The sequence below is a fragment of the Amblyraja radiata genome, chromosome 17 (genome assembly GCF_010909765.2).
Source record: "Amblyraja radiata isolate CabotCenter1 chromosome 17, sAmbRad1.1.pri, whole genome shotgun sequence".
Classification (NCBI taxonomy): Eukaryota; Metazoa; Chordata; class Chondrichthyes; order Rajiformes; family Rajidae; genus Amblyraja; species Amblyraja radiata.
In genome coordinates, this window is record NC_045972.1 from 39710547 (window position 1) to 39726761 (window position 16215).

Sequence of the window (16215 nt, forward strand, 5' to 3'; positions counted from 1 at the left end):
GCAATTTTCCGTCATGCTTCTGACATTACAACAGTGATACTTCAAAAATTATTTGTATGGACCATTCTAAAAATATAATACTTTATAATGCAGATTCTTCTTGACAAATGCATAGAAGCTCCACAAATGATTCAGACCATACCCATTAAATTTGAATCGTTAATACACAATGCAAACACCAGAAAAGACAAAGATAAATCATCCCTCATCTTGATGGTAGAAGAGTTGATTCATGAATGGGACGGCACAGTGGCGCGGCAATAGAGGTGCTGTCTTAGATCGCCTGAAACCTGGGTTCAATCGTGACTACGGGTGCTGTCTGTACAGAGTTTGTACGTTCTCCCCATCACCTGCGTGGGTTTTCTCCGGGAAGCTCCAGTTTCCTCCCACACTCCAAATACTTACAGATTTGTAGGCTAATTGACTGGGAATTGGAGTGTGTGGGAATTGCTGGTCGGCACAGACTTGATGGGCTGAACGGCCCGTTTCCGCGCTGTATCCCTAAACTAAAAATACCAACGTGCAAAAATGAAAGAACTCCCAGATGGTTTCATGAATGTGGATCAGAGGTCAACTTAAATTCAGGAAACAAATTTAGATAAAAACAATTTCCATTTCCACAATACAGGCTCAATGAACAAGTCTTATTTTTTTGCCATAGCGGTTTCTACACTTTAGCAAATGCAGGGTTGAATCGGGGACCGTCCAGATCTTCAAGATAAACACATTCAATGTTTTACTCAGTGGATGAAGGAAACTTTAACAAACTACTATCGTACTTCCGTTCCCAAGATCCGGTACAGGGTTTGGAATGGGAATCCTTTAGTTACTTAATAGCATTCCTCCCGTTCCTGGATTTACCTCTGTGTATTCTTTGTAGCCTTTGTTCGCTTCAGATAAGCTCTCCCTTGCCTCTTTGCTGGTTTGCGATGTGGTGTAGGCCCGCACCATGTTGTTGGCTCCATCCCGCAACCTTCGTTGAATGCAGTAAGATTCATACAGTTCATCAATCTGCGAGTGAAAAAAAATAAATCAGAATGCCAGTGCGACAAGATCAGACCATATTAAGCTGATGCTGTACAGTGTTGGCACAGGTAATTGAGATGGCAGATGAGGGTCAGAACTGGAGACAGAATGAATGACTCGATCTCAATACTTCTTCAAAAGCTTCACAGCTGAAGCATTCCATTGACAATTACCAGTGGGGCACATCAAGCAGAGAAGTCAGCACAGGATGAGGTTTACACAAAATGCTGGAGTAACTCAGCTGGACAGGCAGGACACCCAGGATATAAAGAATGGGTGACATTTCGGATCAAGACCCTTCTGCAGTCTGAAGAAGGGTCTCGACCCGAAACGGCACCCATTCCTTCTCTCCAGTGATGTTGCCTGTCCCGCTGAGTTAGGAAACCTGAACGGAAACCTCTGGAGACTTTGCGCCCCACCCAAGGTTTCCGTGTGGTTCCCGGAGGTTGCAGGTGGTTGCAGGTAGTGGAAGCAGGTAGGGAGACTGACAAAAACCTCCGGGAACCACACGGAAACCTTGGGTGGGGCGCAAAGTCTCTAGAGGTTTCCGTTCAGGTTTCCTAAGTGGGACAGGGGCATAACTCCAGCATTTTGTGTCTATCTTCGGTGTAAACCAGCAACTGCAGTTCCTTCCTACACATAGGTTGAGGTTCATCTCTCAACAAAGAGATGCAACAGACTGGGGTATCAATATTTATAAGGAAATTTCAAAATTCATCATCTTTTTTTGCTGTGATATTTAATTTTAAACATCTGCCTTTTTAAGTTGCCGCATGGCCTATTTTGATATTTTCTGCAAAGAAAAGCTTGGCTCAGAACTCTGGCTGTGTGAGGGATAATACTGACATGGACTTAGATGGTGCGTTTCGACGTTCCAACTTGTAAATATTTCTATTTCTGCACTTGGGCTCAGTTTGAAAGGCAGAGAGCCACACATTCCCATAGGAGCCAGATTGGAGCGATTTAAAAATGCATTGCCAAAAAGTGTCCAGAAGAAAAGAAAATAGCAATAGGAAGTCAGGAAGACATTAATAAACATCAGCAAGTCGGCAGTAGTGCTTTGAATGCTAATAGTCCCTTGCTCTGTTCTCTGCCCAACTCATGCATTATTATGCAACACAATAGACTGCAGATACTGGGATCTTGAGCAAAGAAACAAACCTCTGAAGGAACTCGGAGTTTTCAGCGGACCAGCTGTACACCTCCAGCAGTTTGCTTTGAGCATTATTTAATGCTGACCTGTACAGCCACATCATTAGCTCATGATAACATTAGATTAGTTTAGAGATACAGCACAGAAACAGGCCCTTCAGCCCACCGAGTCCATGCCGACCAGCGATCCCAGCACACTAATGCTATCCTACACGTACTAGGGAGAATGTACATACATCCAGCACATGTAGTCAGGATCGAACCCGGATCTCTGGTGCTGGAAGGCAGCAACTCTACAGCTGCGCCACCGTGCCGACATACTTAGTTCAGAATTGCTTCACTTAAAGGATAACTTCATACCCTCAGACTGATGGAAATAATTCCTCCAAAATAACTGAATATTCCCTTCCTTACACCAACACAGCAGGCTCACACTACCTTCATGTTCAAAGCACGTCATTCCTTTATGCTTTTGAATTCTTCTTGATAAAGGTTTTGAGATAACCTCACAGCTACAAGTGTTCAAGCTGGTGTGACACAAGCTGCATCTGGAGTGGGGAGGAGAGTGTGGGGCTTAGCGACAGATCACAGTGGGTCTTTCTATGCCGTTAATGGGTAATCAGTGCAGAATGATAGACCTGAGTTCTCTTCCGCTGTTGAAAGTACAGCTTCGACTCAAATCATCGTCAGCACTGCGAGGTCACCCATTGTAGGGGGAAGCTGCATCTCCAGCACAATGCACATACATTCACGGGGTCGGATATCCTGAACCTACTTCATCCATGGGATAAGCATTATCTGCTAAAATAAATACTCCTTTGAGCATGTGACCAAAATTCTAACTAGTCACTTCAGTGACTGAATATATTCAAATGGGTGATGTAAAGCATCTCGTATTTTGCCCACCGACATATGATTTTCTTAATTAATCCATGAGATCTTTTTTTCCCCCAACACAAAAATTTAGCAAAGTATACAAAGTAAGAATGTGATATTCACGGATCAAGGAATCCCAGCTGTTGGAATTTGTTCAGCACGGTATTTTAAGCAATGACATAATAATGAGATACTGAGGCTGACAAAGTCAAAGCGGGAAGACTGAACAAACTCCGAGATTGTTGCAATGCAAGCGTGGAATTATTAAGCAATACAAAACATTGTAATTCCAGACTTTTGATGCAGATTAAGAGTAAATCATTTGGAGATTTACTTAGCTGCTTTTTCCGGTTTAAATTATTTGAGATTGTAGCCACAAACAAGTTATTAATCTTCCAAATGTCTAAATTTTGCATGCATCAGGTAATTTGAATAGATACATAATGCAGCAGACAATTAAAGATCCGAGCCAGACACCCTCTACAATCACTTCCTCCAAGAAGCAAACACATACAGGTCCACCACCGATTTTCCTGCATCCTTTGTTCCAGAACCTTTCTGGATGATCCGCTTTGCCAGACCATCAGAGGTCATGGTCTCCGAGAGGAGTCCAACGATACGGGAACGGTTCGCCTATGCCGCCGAGGGATCAAGCTACCAGCCCGCAAAGTCGGCCTTTGAATTCGACCTACGGGAACGGATCTACCGGCTCCGGCAGGGCCGAGTTCCTGAGCCCCGACCGAAGGCGGCAACTTTGACCCGCCGATCGGCCGCGGAAGTCCCGAGAAGGTCGCGATCGGCCACCTCACCCGGCCTAGGCGCTACATTATTGGGGGGACTGTCCAAATTAAAGGTGGTGTTGGACCACCAGTGGCCGGAAAAATCGGTGCTGGACCTCTAGTTGTAGAAGAAAATCACAGCATTTGCTTCTGATTAATCTAGCACTGGGTTTGGGGACAAAAGGAACTGCAGATGCTGGAACCTTAAGCCAAACACAAAGTGCTGTAGTAATTCAGTGGGTCAGCCAGCATCCGTGGAGGGAATGGACATTTCGGCTCGGGACCATTCTTCAGAGTGTTTGGATGCTGAAGCAGGGTGCACTGTGAAAACAGGAGTTGCACAACACTGCCTCAATAACTTCTTTACAGGTTTGTATACACTTCCCCATAGTATTTGCAGGGTGATTAGTTCCAGAGAAATAACCATTGGTAAGCCGATTATAAAAATGACATGTTTATAAGTGTCTGCACAGACGTCTGATTTTAAGGACATCCAGTCATTACAGAAACATTTCAGAACATAAATTAAGTGATTTCCATGACAGCAAGAGTATATGCAACTACATCAGCAGCAGTACTTCAAAACAAGTGCCAAAAATGATCCAAGGTCAAAAAAATTTTTTATTACTCAAACAGTTGTGGAAATCTATGAACTTATGAAATCATTTTTGAAGGGGGGTAAAATAGTAAGAATGATTGACATGGAAATTTGGACACATAACACATTTATTTTTCCTATGTACGAATCAATGTTTTTTTCTTTTGATTAATTGCGACCACTTTAAGGTTAAATTGGGCCACTATGGAAATTTCACCAGACACTTCGAGACATGAATATAACATGCAATATTTAACACGGTTTTGCATGGATGCTCATCAAATGATGTCAGTTCCCATGACAAGGTCATTCGTACACGCTGTTCTATAGTGGGACACTTTCAGAACCAACACATCTTAATCATAGAAACAAGGAAATGCAGATAGATGTAGTGCTGGAGTAACTCAGCGGGACAGGCAGCATCTCTGGAGTGACGGAATGGTTGACGTTTCGGGTCAAGACCCTTCATCAGAGAGGGAGTCGGGGAAGAGGGAAACGAGAAAACAATGAAAGTGTAAGGATCTGCAGATGCTGATTTACACCAACTGCACCAGGACTTTACACCTTTGATTTCTGAATCTTCTCCCCATTTAGAAAGTAGTCTTGGCCTTTATTCCGTCTACCAGTGTGTTTGACCATACATGTTATATTCTATTTGTAAAAATCAAGGGCGAGGTGTTTAATTGTAATATGACAACGAAACAATGAAATTCTTAGTTCCAGCAGCATAACAAAGCTGTAAATACAATACACGTGGATACTATATAATAAACAAAAAAACTATAAAATTGATAACGCCAATACGTGCAAAAAGGAAACACAAAATGAGTGGAATCAAAGACGGTTTATAGATTATAGTTGTGGTTAGTGTTGTGTAGTGTTCAAGAGCTTGATGGTTGTTGGGAAGAAACTATTGGTCACAAAAAGTTTAGTTAAGTTTAGTGATACAGCGTGGAAACAGGCCATTCAGCCCACCGAGTCCGGGCTGACCATCGATCACCTGTACACTGGTTTTGTCCTACACACCAGGGACAATTTACAGAAGCCAATTAACCTATAAAACTGCACATCTTCTGGAATGTGGGAGGAAACTGGAAAACCCAAGTGGTCACAGGGAAAAGTGCAAATTCCGTAGAGACAGCAACCATGGTCAGGATGGAACCCGGGTCTGTGGCGATGTAAAGCAGCAACGCTACTGCTGCGCCACCGTGCCGCCTGCTAGGGCTTCAGTAAAAATTATAAATTATCCCTTCTTCTTCTTGCGTATGGCGTGCACAGCCTAAAGTTGTAGGACAACTTGTTCTATTTGATCTTATTTGATTGTGCACGCCAGGTTGATTGCATTCGTCGAAACAGGGCGGACCACGTGAAGGTTGCAATCTCCCATCCCAAATTATCCCTTGTGTGTAGGATAGTCTTAGTGTACGGGGAGATCGCTGGTCAGAGCGGACTCGGTGGGCCGGAGGGCCTGTTTCAGCACTCTATCTCTAAACGAAGCAAAGAAGTATTTTTAACAATACAGAAGCAGTTGAATCGAAAGCTCTCGCAGAAAAGCTAGTGCTGCAGAGCAAAGATTCTTGGCTCGTCGGGAAATCTGTACATGCTTGAAGCAACTGTCTAAAGACGTACTCAAATACTGTGTTGAACATCAGATAGTTGAAAATTGTTTGACAGGCTAAATGGTCTTTGGTTTGGAAGCGTTTAGATCTCCAGCTGCAAACTATTAAATCTGTAACTATCCACTTCAAAGGTCAGCTGCATGACACTGTTGGATGGTAGTGGTTCAAGTGCAGGATTCACCTTTCCCTTTCCCCTCCCTCCTAAGCTCATAAGTGATAGGAGCAGAATTAGGCCATTCAGCCCATCAAATCTACTCCGCCATACAATCATGGCTGATTTATCTCTCCCTCCTAACCTCATACGCCTGCCTTATTCCATTAACTCCCGACACAAGTACTGATCAAGAATCTATCTATCTCTGCCTTAAAAATATCTACTGACTCGGCCTCCACAGCCTTCTGTGGCAAAGAATTCCATAGGTTCACCACCCTTTGAGTGAAGAAATTCCTCCTAATCTCCTTCCTAAAGGAACGTCCTTTAATTCTGAGGCTATGAGCTCTAGAGTCGAGACTCTCCCACTAGTGGAAACATCCTCTCCACATCCAATTTATCCAAGCCTTTAATTATTCAGTATTTCAATGAGGTCTCCCCTCATTCTTCTAAACTCCAGCGAGTACAGGCCTAGAGTCGTCAAACGCTCATCATATGTTAATCCACTCATTCTTGGGATCATTCTTGTAAACCTCCTCTGGTGGAGGAGGTTTCCTCAGATAGGGTGCCCAAAATTGCTCACAATACTCCAAATGTGGCCTGACCAGCGCCGTATAGAACCTCAACAAGACATCCGTTTTTGTATTCTAGCCCTCTTGAAATAAATGTGACCATTGCGTTAGCCCTCACTCGCTCCCCTTCCCTCCTTTGCTCCCCTCCCCTCCCTCCCATCCTCGCAAGTAGATTCCGCCATTCAATCACGGCCGATCTATCTTTCCCTCTCAACCCAATTCTTTTGCCTTTTCCCCATAACCCCTGATTAAATCCACTGAGAAAAATATTGAACGCCTCAACAAAACATTTCATTCGTGCTACATGAAATATCAGTGTAATTATGTCATCTAAACTATTTTAACAGTGGCTTCCCCTGATGTGCCCAAACATCACACACTTCTCCTGTTCGTTACCACATCCTGTCGCATGGACTTTACCAATTCGTTCTTCTCTGCATCAGACAAAAAACACATTTAACTTATTTTTTTGCAATCCAGCGTTTAATCTTGCCATCGTGGCCACAATATCACACACTGCATGTGATCACATAGAAAGCGACTGCACATGATCAGATACATGCGATGATTCATCAACTGTACAATGAGAGACAGCACAACGCAATTAGGTCATTACAATCTAGCACAGAATTATACCGCAGGCATACTGTTATCAGCACTCTCCGGAAGATAGGATCTGTCACCAAGATGGGAATGTAACTGATATCATCGTAAATATTAACAGAAGCAGCGCAGGAGGCTGAGTGGTGATCATATAGAGGTGTACAAAACCATGAAGGGAATTGATAAGGCAAAAGCACAGAGTCTTTTACCAATAGTAGGGGGATCAAGAACCAGAGGACATAGGTTTAAGATGAGACGGGAACCGGAGACAAAATGTTTTCACTCAGAGGGTGGTGAGAAAATGGAATAAGCCACCAGAGAAGGTAGTTGAGGCAGGCATAATAACAACATACATCATTTAAAAGATACTTGGACAGGTAATGGATGGATAGGAACGGTTTATTGGGACTTGGACCAAATGCAGGTAAATGGGACAAGCTTAGATGGGGCATCATGGTTGGACTGAAGGGCCTGTTTCTATGCTGTATGGGACTGAAGGGCCTGTTTCTATGCTGTATGACTCTAAGGGCCAGACAGTACATAGAACATAGAAATATACAGCACAGAAACAGACCCTTCGGCCCACAATGTCAGTGCCGAACATGGTGCAAAGTTAAATTAAACTGCTGCATGTGGACCATACCCCTCCATTCCTTACGCCTATCCATGCGCCTATCTAAAAGCCTCTTGAATGTCACTTTTATATTCACCCCCACACAACCCCTGGCAGTGGGTGCCAGGCACCGACCAGGCTCGGCGTTAAAAACTTGCCTGCACATTTCCTTTGATTTTTTTCCTTTGTTACCTTAAAGCTAGATCGGTTTAAAGATCACAAAGCAGTGTTACAAGTTTCAACGGCCGCTGCACTATCTGTAACCTCACTTGGAGCAGACACAGACAAGCAGCCTATCGAGGAGAGTACGTATGGGCAAGCACCTAAACTCAAAACAGGTGGATGCTTTGATATGCGTATGATGAAAGCTTGCGTGAGAACACTAGTCAAAACACACACATTTCAAGACCACCACAAGATCCGGCTCCTCTCACTTTGTGCCATCATCAAGGATTCACAGAAAGGTTTACAGTCATATCAAGATCACAAGCTGACACGGAAAATTATGAAAACACCTCCACCCACAACATTCTACCTTGTCACACTTTACTCAAGGCAAATCTCTCAGGTCGACACAGAGTGCTGGACGAACTCAACGGGCCAGGCAGCATCTCTGGAGAACATGGAGAGGTGACGTTTCAGGTCGGCACCCTTCATCAGACGGTCTGCCTGACTTGCTGAGTTACTCCAGCACTTTGTATCTATCTTTGGTATGAACCAGCACCTGCAGTTCCTTCTTATCACAACATTCTCAGGTGTTGGTTTCAAGTGCAAAACACACAGTGTGAAGGAAATACAAGAATGTATTTGTTGGATGTCTTGTCCTGTACTTTCTTACCTTACTGACATGAAATTCCAACCGACGGACAAACCTTTCAATCGACTTGATTTGCTGCCGGGGAGGAAGAGGAGGATAAAAGAAAAAAGACAAAATTAAACTTAATAAATTGGCAAGTCTTTTTACTACCAGCACAATAAACAGGTTGGGAATGTCGTTACGTTTTGATCAGAGCACTATTTCAATCACCATCACACCAATTCATCCAGTTCACTCAGAACACAAAATCCGAGATCCAGCCATTCATTAAATACAAGCAGCTTTACACAAAATAGAGTAGCAACAAGGAAATGCAGATGCTGGTTAATACGCAAAAGGACACAAAGTGCTAGAGTAACTCAGCAGGTCAGGCAGCATCTCCGGAGAACCGAGAACAACTCTTATGTGCGGCAGTGGTGCAGCAGTAGAGCTGCTGATTAACGGCGCCAGACACCCAGGTTGAATCCTGACCTCGGGTGCTGCTTGTGTGGCGTTTGCATGTTCTCCCTGTGACCACGCAGGTTTCCTCCGAGTACTCTGGGATTTTCTGCCCCATCCCAAAAACGTGCGGGTTTGTAGGTTAATTGGTCTCTGTAAAAATTGCCCTTAGTGTGTGGGGAGTGGATGACGGTGGGAAAAGATAGAACTAGTGTGAACAGGTGATCGATGAGCCGAAGGGCCTGTTTCCCCCCACTGTATTCCTCGAATTCTAAAATCTCATCTGTCTTAACCAATCTCCAAATAAGCTTTAGTGCGGCACGGTGGTGGAGTGGTAGAGCTGCTGCCTCACAGCGCCAGAGACTCGGGTTTGATCCTGATTACAGGTACTGTCTGTGCAGAGTTTGTATGTTCTCCGTGACCACTTGGGGTTTTCCCCGGGTGCTCCGGTTTCCTCCCACATTCCAAAGATGTACAGGTGTGTACATTAAATGGCTTCAGCAAAATGTAGGATGCGAAAGTGGGATAACATGGAACTAGTGTGCGGGTGATCAATATTCAGCGTGGACTTTGCAGGGCGAAGGGCGTGTTTCTACACCTGTACTTCTAAACTAACCAGATAACTCATGCACGTCATGAATGTCCAGATGTACTGCTTGTGCAACGTATTCATTTACAAATGACAAGTTGGAGTTACCATTGTAGGAGGCTGTTCCAAGGGCACGTTTGCCAAATGTGACAACCCTACTCAAACAGGGACAATTGGGCTGAAGACACAAGAGACGGCAGATGCTGGAATGTTGCTGGTCCAGCCATCAGAGCAGGTTCGTAGTTGGTCACAAGCATAGGATGTGTTAATTGGGAACTATTAGACTGAACAAGGCGCTACAAGTTCAGTAGTAAAGAGATGTGCAAGCGCGAATGAAAAGTTATTGGAATTAGTCCTGATATTTGGGAAGGTCCGGTAAATGACAAAATAAGTGGCAGCATCGGGGGCAGCATGGTGGCACAGCAGCAGAGATGCTGCCTAATAGCGCCAGAGACCCAGGTTCGATCTCGACTACGGCTGCTGTCTGTATGGAGCTTGTACGTTCTCCCCATGACCTCCGTGGGTTTTCTCCGAGTGCTCCGGTTTCCTCCCACACTCCAAAGACATACAGGTTTGTAGGTTAATTGGCTTCGGTAAAGTTGTAAATGGTCCTTGGTGTGAATGGGATAGTGTGAATGTGCAAGGATTGCTGGTCGGCAGTGACACGGCGGGCCGAAGGGCATGTTTCAGCTCTGTATCTCTAATTTAAACATTGGCACCAGTATGGCTTAAAAATATCAGCTCAAAGTTGGAAGAGAAAAGGAGGAAACGGGTAACTTCCAAACCATCCATTTTAATACACTTGCTTCTGAAGGTGCAGACAAAGCTGCAGATCCTACAGATGTCAGACGGGACTCGTTAATCAGACCAGACGCTGCAAGGCACCTGTGCCTCAGCCTGCAACACCTGCCACCTCGACACACGAAAGGATGTCGGCAATCAAGTTCGTAAAATACTGCAAGTTCTTACCTTGTCAAGGTCATATAGAAATCCCTGCAACAATAAAACACAAGAGTTACAATGTGCACTGTGCAATTAACCACTGTAAAACTGCCAACATGCAAATAAATACAGCACAAGGGAAACAAGACACCATAACTCTTTTCTCTGCTCAAGTGAACATAAATACAGCAGGCACATTTCAACCTTAATTTACTTGCAATCAGTTGACATTGCCTTAAAAGTCAAAATGAAACTGATACAAGTGTTTATGTATCGCACAATGGGCAGAATTAACCGCTGGGATAAATGAAACGGTGACTGAAAACAAAACCAGAAACCAGTAAACATGTTAAGACAACCCCCATGCCAAGCACCAAAATGAACACAAAAACAAAATAACAGAAGAAAGTCTTCCTAAATTTCTTAGAGCGAAAAGCACAATAGAACACATGCCAGAGGGTGAAGCTTAATTTTAGCAAATTTGGGATCCCGTATCCTTCTATACAATTAATTAACAGAAAATGTCAATTAACATAGAAAGATTTTTCAATGACAATGCACTCATGATTTTTCTAATCTTTAACAAGTCAACAAGCAATTCAACTGACAATGTTAGGTGAAAGGGGTAAAGTTTAAAGGAGATGTATGAGGCGATTTGTTCAATGCAGTGGGTGGTGGGTGCCTGGAATTCGCTGCCAGAGGTGGTGGTGGTGGAAGCAGATATGATAGTGGTGTTCAAAGTGCTTTTAGAAAGGTACTTGGATATGGAAGGTTTAGAGGGAAGTGGGTCGTGTGCAGGCAGATGAACATAAAAATATAGAAAATAGGTGCAGGAGTAGGCCATTCGGCCTTTCCAGCCAGCACCGCCATTCAATGTGATCATGGCTGATCATCCAAAATCAGTACCCCATTTCTGCTTTCCCATCTAAGATTAGTTTATCTTGGCAGTATGCTCAGCACGGACATCGTGGGCCGAAGGGCCTGTTCCTGTGCTATGTTCTAACCTTAAACCAATTTCAGATGTAATCTGAGCAACAATCCTTACCAGTCTGGAATTCCTTTTCATATCTTTGAGCTGAGCAGTTAAATTGTCCAGTTCCAACTGATGAACTTGCAAGTATGCGCTGTGGGTATACAAGAAACAACAGTTACTTACAGCCAAGATTCAAGAATCAGGAGATTTTATTGCCATCAGAACCAAATGGGAAAGACACCATCTTAGCACTGCATTAACAAACTAAAGTGTCTTGAAATTGTTCCTCTGTGTAAATCACCATCAGCTATCATATTTTACAGGTCAAATAAAATGTACTTGAGCGATACTTGCTGATCATGTATCTGTCCACTGCAAATAGCTCGATTGTAATCATGCATTATCTTTCCAGTGGCTGGTTAGCAGGCAAAAAAAAAGAAGCTTAACTGTACCTCAGTACACGTGACAATAAACTAAACTGAACTGAATTTATTCTCTACTCCCCCAGCTTTATTGTTAATCCTCGACATCTGCCAGGTGATGCAAAACAAAACGTGCTGTTCATACTCAGCGGGTCAGGCAGCAGCTGTGGAGATGCAGAGTTAATATTTTAGGTTGACCACCTCGCACAAGGAACCTGTTGATGAAAAGGTTCCATTGCCCTGTTCACAGATGCTGCCTGAGCTGCTGAATATTTGGAGCATTTTTTGTTTTGGCAAATACAGCGGAGCATCCTGGACAATATAGCTCACCCCCTCCATGACACACTGGTCAACCTGAGGAGTACCTTCAGCAACAGACTGGTTCCACCAAGATGCAGCACAGAAGACCACAGGAGATCGTTTTTCCCTGTGGCTATCTCAAACTGTACAACACCTCCCCCCTTCTGTCATGGGGTAGACTGACTCCCTCCCCCCCCCCCCCGTTTAATCAATATACATCCCAAATGCTGGACTTTCCACTCGTCACTTTAATTTCATGTATCTTGTTGTGTTTTATGACTGTTAACATAGAAACATAGAAACTAGGTGCAGGAGTAGGCCATTCGGCCCTTCGAGCCTGCACCGCCATTCAATATGATCATTGCTGATCATCCAACTCAGTATCCCGTACCTGCCTTCTCTCCATACCCTCTGATCCCCTTAGCCACAAGGGCCACATCTAACTCCCTCTTAAATATAGCCAATGAACTGGCCTCGACTACCCTCTGTGGCAGGGAGTTCCAGAGATTCACCACTCTCTGTGTGAAAAAGGTTCTTCTCATCTCGGTTTTAAAGGATTTCCCCCTTATCCTTAAGCTGTGACCCCTTGTCCTGGACTTCCCCAACATCGGGAGCAATCTTCCTGCATCTAGCCTGTCCAACCCCTTAAGAATTTAAGGTTCGCAGATCAATTTCCCTCCTTGGATAAATCAAGTCCCATCGTATCGTATAGCATAGTTTTATCTCAGATCTTCAACATCTGCAGTATTTTGTATTTGAAACCCAGTTGTGGGATTGATTTGGGTTATCAAGCACCTATGTAATAAAGCAAATGTCAATACCACTAAATTGTGGGGGAATTCCAAAAGCACAATAAATCCACTGTAGGTTGTGCATTTCCTCCTCCACCATCAGTCTGAGGAAGGGTTTCGGCCCGAAACGTCACCTATTTCCTTCGCTCCATAGATGCTGCTGCACCCACTGAGTTTCTCCAGCATTTTTGTGTACCTTCCTCCTCCACCATTACCGCTAACAGCCGTAGAAAAGAAAAAGTGTCTCGACCCAAAACGTCCCCCATTTCTTCTCTCCAGTGATGCTGCCTGTCCCACTGAGTTACTCCATCATTTTGTGCCTATCTTCAAAAAGCAAACACACCTGCTTTTGCTTTGTCTTGAATAAAAATATTTCAACATTTGAGTATCTGCATTTCTCACAAGTCCATCATTCATCAAAGAATTCATTCTAAAAGCAGACCTCTTATCTGATGGGAAAATATTGAGTAACAAGTGTTCACACAATGGTTTAGCTCTTGAGTTATGGAGACCATCTTGGAGCAAATAACTAAGATCATGGAAAGATTAAGCATGGAAACAACTGCATGTACGGCAATCATCAACAACTATGCCAATATGCTGCCGATCCTAGTGGGGCACAGTGCCGCAGCTGATAGAGCTGCTGCCTTGCAGCATCAGAGAACCAGGTTCGATCCTGACCTCGGGTCATGGCTGCGTGGTTTACACATTCTCCTTGTGACAACATAGGTTTCCTTCTGGTGCTCTGGTTTCCACACACATCCCAAAGACGTGCAAATTTGTCGATGAATTGGTGTTTGTAAATTGCCCCCAGAGCAAGAATGCAAAAGTGAGATGATATTCCTTTTCCTATTTCTTTTCTCCAGAGATGCTGCCTGAACTGTCGAGTTGCTCCAGCGTTATGTGCCTATCTTTGGTGTAAATCAGCATTGGCAGTTCTTTCCTACGCATAATATAGAACTTGTGTAGATGGGTGATCAATGATCGGCGTGGATTTGGTGGGCCGAAGGCTAATTTCCATGTCGTATCTCTAAACTCAATTATATTAATCCCATTTTAATTCTCCCCATATTCCCTCACTCACCTATAGACCAGGGGCGATTTACAGCAGCCAATTTACAAAGCAATCCACACATCTTTGCCATGTGGGAGGAGACCGCAGCAGGAGGAAGAAGCAATGCATTCAGACAGAGAACATGCAAACTCCACACAGGCAGCACCAGATGTCAGATTGCACGATTGTGTTGCCCAGAGTAGAATGATGGAGGAGACAGGAATCAAAATCAATTTACAGCTGAGCTCGTACCTGAATCTTTATAAAGTACTGGGCTCCTACAAGTGACACAACAGAAAATAGTGCGAATAGTTCAATGTTTCAGGTTATAAATCACAACATTGCAAGTCGCTCGAAGCCATGGACAAAACAAATTTAATGAACTTCAACTCAAGGCAGTGCATGGATCAATATTCCTTTCAGCCAGGATAAGACTAGTCATGTGTCCCTCATATCTATTACAAATAAAAAAAGGAACTAAAGTGTCCAAATCAATCATTTTTCCACCTTCCAGCCTCGTACTAGCATTCCATTGTGACCTTTCATTAGAAAGCACTCTGACATATAATCTTAAGGCAAGGAATGACTGCACTTCATCAATTCAAATTCCTGAAAAATACAGACTGTAGCTCAACTAACTTTCCAGAGATCAAATAGAAACAAATAATTAATGCAAGCTGAAGAATATCACAGATTACAAACACATCAACATTCATGTGGAAAACCTATTTCTAGGTGTGTCACCACATAAGTATACTCTGTTACAATTAGCACCAGTCACTGACACGTACAGCCTCAAAGCGTCATGGTCTCACATTGACTGGAGGCACAAGAAACTGCAGTTGCAGGAATTTTGAGCAAAGAACAAAAAGTGCTGGAGTAACCCAGCGGGTCAGGCAGCATCTGTGGAGAGAATGGATAGACCACAATTCAGGTCGGGACCATTCTTCAGACTGATGAAGTGTTCTGACCCGACAGATCGTCTGCCCATTCCCTCCACGGATGCTGCCTGACCTGGTGATTTCTTCCAGTATTTAGTTTTTTTTTTAAATTCATGGTGTCCGAACATTAGGATTTTCTCAGTTACTTCAATTCGTCAGGAATCTTCAAGCTGAAATGTTACCTCAATTTCCCTGTCCACAATTGTTACCTAACCTGTTGAATGTTCCCAATATATCCATTGTTATCTCAGTAGGGAACAAAGGAAAAAATTCAGGGCTGAATCCTCAAAATTGTGCTATTTAGAATTTTAAATGCCATTCAATTGAATGGTGAAGGCAGATCAGTTTCCTCTCCTGTTATTGTATTCAAATCACCTGAGAAAAAGAAGTGCCACTCCATGTGAATACACAAAGTGTAATTAAAGGCGGGTGGCTACTTCTGCAAATACTGAATGGATAGATCTCAAAGTTTAGCAAATATTTAAGGTTAAGCTCGTGGAAGTGCTGTAACCACTAATTATGTGGAATTGAATATCCAGGCCCTCACAAAGGATGTTTACAGATAGCCTCTGTAGACAAGAGGGAGAATGTTCACGTGGGATTTTCTCATCAATCAGCCTGTAATTAGATTCCTCAGTTGTTGGCACTTCATTTATTTTACGCAAATCGTAAAGTGCTAGAGGAAGTTGGTGGGTCAGACAGCATCTGGGGACGGAACGTTTCATTTAGAGCAGGGAAACAGGCCCTTCGGCCCACCAAGTCTGCGCTGACCAGCAATCCCCGCACACTAACACTATCCTACACACACACTAGGGACAATTTACAATTTTGCCAAGCCCGTTAGTCTACAAATCTGTACGTCTTTGAAGTGTGGGAGGAAACCAGAGCTCTGAGAGAAAACCCACGCAGGTCATGGGGAGTACGTACAAACTCCGTACAGACAGCACCCGTAGACAGGA

The 16215-nt window shown here is 43.6% G+C and overlaps 1 protein-coding gene across 4 annotated transcripts in view; it reads right to left on the reverse strand.

Annotated features, from left to right (window-relative positions):
* ripor1 (RHO family interacting cell polarization regulator 1) overlaps nucleotides 1–16215 on the reverse strand; it is a 281458-nt gene that overhangs the window by 53902 nt on the left and 211341 nt on the right. For all 4 annotated transcript variants that reach the window (XM_033036276.1, XM_033036274.1, XM_033036278.1 and 1 more), the window contains exons 4-7: nucleotides 11821–11899; nucleotides 10803–10826; nucleotides 8828–8881; nucleotides 862–1011 (exon numbers count right to left, since the gene is read on the reverse strand). In XM_033036276.1, coding sequence (XP_032892167.1) covers nucleotides 862–1011; nucleotides 8828–8881; nucleotides 10803–10826; nucleotides 11821–11899 — 307 coding nt within the window. The remainder of the gene's footprint in view (nucleotides 1–861; nucleotides 1012–8827; nucleotides 8882–10802; nucleotides 10827–11820; nucleotides 11900–16215) is intronic.